Source organism: Sinocyclocheilus rhinocerous, unplaced genomic scaffold (assembly GCF_001515625.1).
Source record: "Sinocyclocheilus rhinocerous isolate Xijiao unplaced genomic scaffold, SAMN03320098_v1.1 scaffold541, whole genome shotgun sequence".
Taxonomy (NCBI): domain Eukaryota; kingdom Metazoa; phylum Chordata; class Actinopteri; order Cypriniformes; family Cyprinidae; genus Sinocyclocheilus; species Sinocyclocheilus rhinocerous.
This window is the reverse complement of record NW_015658519.1, coordinates 1,759,898-1,769,025: the sequence shown is the minus strand read 5'-3', so window position 1 is coordinate 1,769,025 and position 9,128 is coordinate 1,759,898. Positions and strand designations below refer to the sequence as shown.

At 36.3% G+C, this 9,128-nt stretch overlaps 1 protein-coding gene across 3 annotated transcripts in view; it reads right to left on the bottom strand.

Annotated features, from left to right (window-relative positions):
- The window catches only part of ctdsplb (CTD (carboxy-terminal domain, RNA polymerase II, polypeptide A) small phosphatase-like b), a 23,667-nt gene that overhangs the window by 3,293 nt on the left and 11,246 nt on the right, over positions 1–9,128 (bottom strand). For 2 of the 3 annotated variants that reach the window (XM_016530920.1, XM_016530922.1), the window contains 4 exons: positions 5,278–5,379; positions 3,622–3,678; positions 2,425–2,517; positions 1,520–1,705 (listed from right to left, as the gene is read on the bottom strand). In XM_016530920.1, the coding sequence (XP_016386406.1) occupies positions 1,520–1,705; positions 2,425–2,517; positions 3,622–3,678; positions 5,278–5,379 (438 nt within the window). Of the gene's footprint in view, positions 1–1,519; positions 1,706–2,265; positions 2,280–2,424; positions 2,518–3,621; positions 3,679–5,277; positions 5,380–9,128 lie in introns of all 3 variants that reach the window. The other variant, XM_016530923.1, reaches the window with a different exon arrangement.

Sequence of the window (9,128 nt, the reverse complement as noted above, 5' to 3'; positions counted from 1 at the left end):
GACTATTCGATTTTTTTTAAATCCTCGACTTCATTTTGCTCGCGTCGACTAACTGGCAAAATACCGGAAGTGGCGCATTTCACAGACGAGAATGTATAAAAAAACACATTAGACTGTTTCCAAAGGCTGCATGATATATTAAACCCATTTAAAAATCATAATTAAGCATAATTGTGATTTCACAAATGCTACGATTTAATTAAATAATTATATGCGATGCAGTTCTAATACAGTAAATGCACTTTAATTATTTACATGCGTGTAGGTTAAGTACGTGCCTCACAGCTCCTTTCACAGTAGTTCCACAGGAACTGTTATCATTTACATGTGTGGAGCGTCTCAAACTCCATCTCTGCATGTTGTTGTGAGTTATTATAACGTTCATCTTGGAACGCAACATGTGCCATTTCATCAGATTTGTAAGGTAAATCATTTATAAATCTACGCAAACACAGGAGAATACATCGCGGTTTCGAAATAAAAGCTCAAACCCTCACTCTGAGTTAACACGTTCTGATGTCCACATATTCTTTTAATTACAGTGGCTATAGCATTTCTGTCATAAAGAAATGGCCAAATATTAAAGATTAAGTGGACGTTTGAATTAAATGGTGATTGGTCAATATTAAACAAGTATTAGATCGCACAGCAATGTGTACAAATAATCATCAGGCCGTTGGCGCCCTCTGCAAGCCTTTGTTGTAATGCGTAATGTACATTAGCTCTATTGTTTATAATACATTATGTATTTTAACAGTTTTGTTCAATAAAACCATATGATTTCTTGCTTTTGATACTTTATTTGAACTAATTATTGCCTCATTGCTGTTATATATGTATTTTAAGTAATTTTAAAGGCTATTGTTCACTTACATCTATTTTTATTACCACAAAAAAATTAATTATAATTATAGGGCACTATGAAATCAGTTTTAAAAAGTGCATACTTATTTACATTTAAAAGGTGGATACTTATTTTACTCACTTATTTGTGGCAAATGATTTTTCTAAAATATCAATGACTCTCATAATGTGTACAGTATGGTGTACACTAAAGATACACCATGTAATTTTGGGCCATTTTTGGAGTTAAAAATGAAACTGAAAGAAGATTATGCTTCATCTCTGCATATGAATGTGGTTCATGAGTGTGGTAAAGATATGGTTTGGTTTTTTACGATTAATAATATATTTGTTTATTATAAAAAAATTATTAATTAGTGTAGCTTTAACTATACATTGTCATATGAATAACCAGTTTTACCATATTAACCAGTTTAGGTCTAAAGTACAACATAACAGCAATTGTAAGCTGTGTGTGTTTAATGCACTAATAAGAATCATTTGGGCGACTACATTGGCTGAGCTGTATGATCGTGATTCGCTAAAAGAATCTGTCTCATAAGAGTCCATCGTGACTCTGAATGTCATGTTTATGTTTTTTTTCCCACTACTATATAAGTGCAAGAGTAACCAAACTGTGGTTTAGTTAGGAGTTTCATCAGCAATCAAAACTCACAGCATTTTCAGGATGGAAAATGTAGGAAGCAGGGGAGTTGTCCACAATGATGACGTTCCTGAGCTCTCTCCCGAGCCGACTAAGGTCTTTAACATAGTTCCCCCTGTGGAAAACGCAGGATTCCCGGAAGAGTCTCGCCTGAAACACACCCCACTGGTCCAGCAGGTCAGCCACCGGGTCAGCATACTGAAGCACACACAGACACGACAGACACTTACAAACAAGTTAAAGGAGGACCTTCAAGCTGCTCATGCACTGATTAAACAGTCAAGTCACTGTAGAATCGACCAGCTGCTCCCTGCAACAAATACAAATATAAAACAGAGAAAAAGCAAGCTGCTAGAGCAACGCAACACTATTTCCATATCTATGCAAACAAAAACGTCTACAAAGAGGACTGTAAGGAAACCTACAAACCATAATCAGATATGTGCCTCTCAGTAAGAAAGCTTTAAAGCCAATGAGCCGTTATGTTCTCGATATAACAGACACGGAAGCAACCAAGACACGTGATCTAAACTACAGTGGGCCGCATACATTCTCAACAGCTAATGTGTCACTAACAGCTATGAGAAGAACAAAACACATCGGCTACAGATACGGCGACAAATGAAACTTCACAGCGTGTCGTAAAAGCGGCCAAACTCAAACAATGTGAGCTTTCAAAGGTGAAGGCAGCAGCGACTGCAACTACTGGTACATGGCACGCATTCTGGAAGAGGCACAGTTGCCATAGAGACACTTACCCATGCATTAGCGGCTAAAACAAACGCAGGCCACACAGAGACAGAGAGGGGGGTCAGATATTAGCAGAGCAGGTATGAATCAACACCCACCCAGCAGGGGAGTCTTTTGACATGTTTGTTGACATTAAGTGAGTCAGTGTCGTAGTGTGGTGGACAAACCTTGGCTAGACTGGCCGTGAAAAGCACACATTCAAACAGCTCGCCCATTTTCTGCAGGAACTCATCAACGTGAGGTCTTTTGAGCACATACACCTATGAAGGGGAGATATTGTGATACACAGTGCTCATAATACATAAAATCGTTATAAAACAATATAATATAAAGTACGATATTATATATAATGTAGTAATGTGATAACAGCTATTTAAGTACATTTTAAATGATAATAAATGTTCATAATACATACAGGCCTAATAATTTTTTTAAATATATAAATTAATACAATATTGAGCAATTTAAGTCTAAATAATAATACATTTTCATAATACATATAATGATAAAATTTACAAAACCAAAAATAGAATATTGTGATACGCGGAGACATTTAAGTTAATTTAAATGATAAATTAAATCTTTATAAATCTTTATAATATATAACACATAGTTAAATCTTTTTTAAACAATATACTACAAAACATAATATAAAAATTTATAATACATTTTAATAATATATAAAAAATTGTGAAACAAAAAATGTAAGTGATGCACTGAGCCATGCAAGTTCATTTAAATGATAAATTGAACCTTTATTATGTATAATCTGTATCGTGTTATTATAACATAACACATAATAAGTGAAATCCTTTTTTAAACAAACTAGAAAATATAATATGAAAATGTATAATATATCTTCATAATAATAAAATAAGCAAAAAATATAATAGCGATACGCTGAGCCATTTAAGTTAATTTAAATGACTGATTTAATCGGTCATCTTTATAAATCTTAATAAAATAAAACATATTACAATAACACTACATCATCATAAAACAATACACTATAAAATGTAATATAGCAATATAACATCATAACAATATAATACAATAGAAGTCATTTTCTTGTTCTTCAATCTGAAAGCCAAAACAGACGATTTGCATCAGCTCCATGAAGACAAACGACTGCCACCTAGTGCAAGTAATCATGAATAGGCCTCCCAGGACAGACAGCCTATCCTGGATTACTTGACCAAGGGAACAGCCACCACATCATCTAATGAAGTTGACACTGACATAAAACACATAAATGGCTTCATATCTGCTACAGAATACACTAGAGCATTTAGAATTGCTCACATCTTCATCAATCTGATGTCAGTGTAATATGAAACCAGCGCATGTTTCCATCAGTACTGTACCTGATGCACTGTGCCGTCGATCTCCACTGGGACGATGAAATCAGCGTTGCTAATGGGCTGTGAGAAAGAAACAAACACAACACAGACGAGTTATGACCCAGCCTCAGATGGGAGACAAATGTGGAGGAAGAGATCCAATGAAACCCACCCAAACTTTCGGAAATATCCTTCCGATAAAGTAGGTATTACATTGAAGACTAAACACTTGTCTTATTGCCAACACTTCTAAAATGTTTATTGCATGTGTTTATTTTTTTGTTCCGAGCATCACTCAAGACTCATGAAATCCATCTTTCCAAATAAAGAATATTTAAATACCAAGAATAAACCATATCAGGTTGCATTTGATACATGAATCCATTAATTAGAAAATTCTTATCACTACTCAGCCAGTTGTATCACCGGATTCTACAAAAATAACATCATCTCACGGTTTTAGTCACACACAACTATTCAACATGATCCCAAACAACTTGAACATGACAGTTGCTAATGTGCATTTTCTGTGAATCATAACTTCTCTCATGCTTTGTCTTTCTTATAGTTAAAATAAATCCTCAAGTGACCTTTTAAGTCACATCTACTATATCCAAATATTACATAACAAACTAACAAGCTGATAAACATTATGACCGCAATCAGATATTACTGATATGTGATAAGCTCTATTTACTTATTTTTTGCATAAGCTAAATGACAGTGCAGTGATAACAAACAGCAGAGGGCGTCTGTGCTCTTTCAACACAAAGCTGCCTAATCAAATATTAATAATCTCTTGTGAGGGAGGTTTGAGAACTGCACACCTCAAATATTTGTCCTTAGCATGACTGAAATCAATGAACCTCAAGGCAAATTGACCCCGCAAAGCCTGACATATGAAACAGTCAGAAAAATCTTTTTTTTTTTTATTGAACAGTTTGAGCCTTAAAAAAAAAAAAAACTTATTTGGTATATCAGGCTTTTATGGCTCATACTGTATGACTCAGACTTTTTGTTTATTCAGAGGCCCAAAATATGCAATTTTGTGCAGTTCCTAACTTGCTAATATTTATATGTTTATATTTGTATTTGTATATTTGACGATACATTTTTATGGATTAAGTAAACATAAGTTGCTTCAGTTGAGTATGTGTTTAATCTTGAAATATTACCAACAATATAAAAGTGATTGTTTACTTTTATAAAAATCATTCACGATTTCACAGCAGAAAGACACGTGTAATGCGAAATGAGAAAATCTGCCTTGGCAGATAGTTCATTTGATTTCAAGTAACAAAAATGTTTTTTAACGGTTTTAATTTTAGTTTCAGTTTTAGTTAACCATAAAAACCCTGCCCTGCACTAAATTTTTGAGCTTCATACACAGATCAAGAAGCTGAAAAGCCCAATACTGAGTTTCACAATCAGTGTTGCTCTCCAACTCTCCTCCTACTAGCAGCAGAGACAAATGAGCCCTGACTGGGCCATCACTAAGCATCACAGGAAGCTCTGCCCACATACATGTGTATCCCTAACGCAAAATAGGTCACAGTGGGTCACAGTCACTGAGCAAATTACAGAGAGAAGTCAGTTACACTGCATCTGCAGTCCATCCCTGGTTGTTTCTGTTTGGGAAACACCTGAACTAACTTCTACAGGCAATAATTGATGAATTACCTTAAACGAGCTGTGCACCAGAGTCTCATCCAAGTCTATTACCACACACTTCTTCCCATAGTCATTTATGTTAACCTCAGGGAGGAGGTACTTCTCTGGAGGCTGTGGAAATGCAAAACAGAGAGAGTAAACATGATGAACATGGAGCAACGTCAGAGAAATGAGTGAGAAATGAGGCACGGGAGGTTAAACCGCAACGTGTTAAGACCGTTATCAAGCGAAATGAGCAGAAATATGGGAGAAAAGCAGCACGGTTCCCAACCATCTACACAAATTGTAAGGGACAGCTTCGGGCATTTTAGGAAGTGTGTTTCCTGAGCTGCACAGATGACGCTCATGCAGTAACATCCCAGCTCTTCCGAGCGGAAGTGGAAAGGATTACGGCCGTGCGTGGGGATTAAAAGGTTTCTCACACATTAATCAGAGATGCAGGATGGGTAAGGTTAGAGAGTGAGAGAGTGACTTCAGCACTGGCTGCCTGTATGAAATCCCATCACTTTATTTATAAGCTACGGGTGAATGGGTCCCTCTCTTGATCCAGTTCTCTAATCCTCGCTGCACCGTCTCAATACAAGCAGAGGCAATCTTGTTATGGAGGGAGGCAGTATGCTGTCGAGTCCATCTAATCTAAATCCCTGTCTGTTTAATGGGATGAATCAAGCTTAGGAGGAATCGCTGGGGTGCAGTCATGATCCTGGTCTGAACTGCTGAATGAACACAGAAAGAAACTACAACACTTACAGTTCGGCTTGACGCGACTTCCTAGTCAGTACACAAACAACGGTACAGCAAATCATGCAGCAGAAACGTCATTGTGGGGTTACTAAAATCTCGTGACGAAATCATTAAGGATCATGAGATCTGACCTTCCCAACTGGATTTAGACTACCACTGAGATTAACAGCAGAAGCGAAAACCCTTATCAATTAAAGATCGCCGTTAATCGGCCAACCTATTTATGAACCTTTTAAATGAAGAAGTGTCATATTTTTACTAGGGCTGAACGATTTTGAAAATAATCAAATTACGATTTTTTTTTACCAATATTGCGATTGCGATTTAATATGCAATTTTTTTTTTAAAGCTCTTTATGTTCTGTATTATTCAACAAAGACAAGCTATAAATCATTGTATAGTATGACCAACACAATATTATATAGATTAAACAAATGTTATTTTCTGTAGGCCAGGCCTATATGTTACGATGAAATTAGGTGATGCATAAATTGATATGAATGACATTTTTATTTAACAACTACAATCACAGTACATTGACTGATTTGTTGAACTTCCAACCTTGTAAGCATGTAATAATTATGACAACATAAAGCACTGACAAATAAGCCTGGTGTAAACATTAATATGAAAGTCAGTAACAAATCACACAAACTAAAGTAGATTGCAGAAATATAAAAACAAATCTGTTGCATTACCACACTACTTTAGGTAATTCACAGTCACTGTAATAAACATATGTAAACATGTGCACTGCACTTTTTAAACACTGTCTGTTAACTTTAGACCAGTGGTTCTCAAACTTTTTTGGTCCCGCCCCCCTTTAAACCTATAAAAAAAAAACTGCCCCCCTTTCCCAAATCCCCATTCCACCTCAGACTACCAAATAATTTCACTAAACATTACGAAAAATTTATGCTTTTTTAATTTAAAAAACCTACAGGGAAAAAAACACCTGCATCACTTGAAACATTGAAAAATAGCATAGAGAGAATAACATTATTATTCTCTCTCTGTTTTATTTATTTATTTTTTGTGGGTTCCTTGCTGTCCGCTAAGGCATAGGACACACACACAGGCTTTCCTCCTCACCAACGACATTAAACACAGTGTCTACACCGGACGCGAGCGGCAAAATACAGTAGAAACCATTATAACCAGTGACACTGTGTACACTGGATGCGACGCGACACGACAAAACCCAACATTAAACTGATGCCTTGTTCTATTTACGACGTACCGACACAAAGTGAAAATGATTTGCAACGGTTGCTTTGTCGCGTCCAGTGTAGAGCTGTTGCGGCGCGACGCGACAACTGTAGCGTCCGGTATAGACACAGTGAGTGAAGCCGAGAGCAAGATATGCCTCGTCATATTTTCTGCATTTAGCTTTTAAATGGCCAGCACCTGCCTGGGTCTGTGCGACTTCATCTATGGCTTTTCTCTTCCCTTTCACAAACCGATCCATCTCCCATTCTAAGTTACGTCCTTTGGCTGTTTACTGTTTTATTTATTTTCTTTTTCTGCTGATGGCCCGCGCTCGACTTGAAGCAGCGCTGCTTAGACCGATGGGTGTGTGTCATCAAAGTACTGCGAGAGCTATAAGAGAGCGCGGACGTCTCCTTATGCTTTCTCTCGCCTTACTTTGATGTCATACACCGATCTGATCTTCAAGTCGAACACCCCTCTTTACTCTCGCGTGTCACGTGACCGTGTAAATTGCAGCCTCTGCGATTGAAAAATCGCGTTATTTCATATCGCGATATTATCGCAAATGCAATTAATTGTTCAGCCCTAATTTTTACTTTCATCAACATCACAACATAAGAAAAAAAATGCAAGAAAGCCACTTGTAGGTTGATTTTCAAAAAGGTGCAAACCAAGACTTGAAGGGATAATTCACCCAAAAATGAAAATTACCCCATGATTTACTCACCCTCAAGCCTCAAGATTTATATACGACTTTCTTCTATCAGACGAACACAATTGGAGTTGTATTAAAAAAATGTCCTGACTCTCCCAAGACTTATAATGGCATTGAATGGCTGTTGATTTTCAATAGTCCAATAGAAGTACAATAAAACCCATTCATCCAACATAAAAAGTGCTCCACACAGCTCCGGGGGTTAATAAAGGCCTTTAGAATAAAATAAAATAAAAATAAAGTTTTAAATATGGATATTTTTCTTATACCATCGCATCGATTAGCTTCAGGAGGCCTTTTTAACCCCCGGAGCACTTTTTATGATGGATTGAAGCAGATTATTGGACTTCTATTTGACTACTGAATATCAACAGCCATTATAAAACTTGGAAGAGCCAGGACATTTTTTTAATATAACTCCAATTGTATTCGTCTGAAAGAAGAAAGTCATATACAACTAGGATGGCTTGAGTAATGCCAAATTGGGTATTTTTTATTTTTGGGTGAACTATCACTTTAACAATAAGGCTGGCCTAGTTGACAGATTTTTGAATGTAACTGATCTCTGTACACTACCATTCAAACGTTTGAGGTCGGTATTTATAAATTAAAAAAGTATACATTTCTTTCATTTTCTTTTTTTTTTTAAATCTTACTGACCCCCAAATACTGAACTTTTGTTGCAAATTATAAGGCTTCGTTGAATTCTCCAAAAAATCTCTTTGGATAACAGCGTCTACTAAATGATTAAATATAAATGTAAAATACTTAGAGGTCTTCGAAGCATCAGGAATATTATGTTAAACAATTAACCAACCAGTAATGTTTTGCATCATATAGCATTCTTTTCCAACAAAAATGAATGAATTCATTAATTTATTTCACTACATTACAGCTGTAAAATTTTCAGCTTGTTACAAAGTTTTATTCTGTAAATAATAATTTTTTTATGAACAAAAACTGTGAAGAGGATACTGAACATTAGGGCTGCACGATAAATCGCATGCGATATTTAACGCGCATCTTGTCAGAAAAGCCGGTTCTGTAATCAGCGGTAAATCTCCATCACGTTCGTGCTTTCACATTGAGCAGCATTAACTACACAGAGCCGTTGTTCACTGACGAGCTGCGCAAAAAATCGCGCGAATATGAACGTGGTTTTGCGCAGCTCGTCAGTGAACAACGGCTCTGT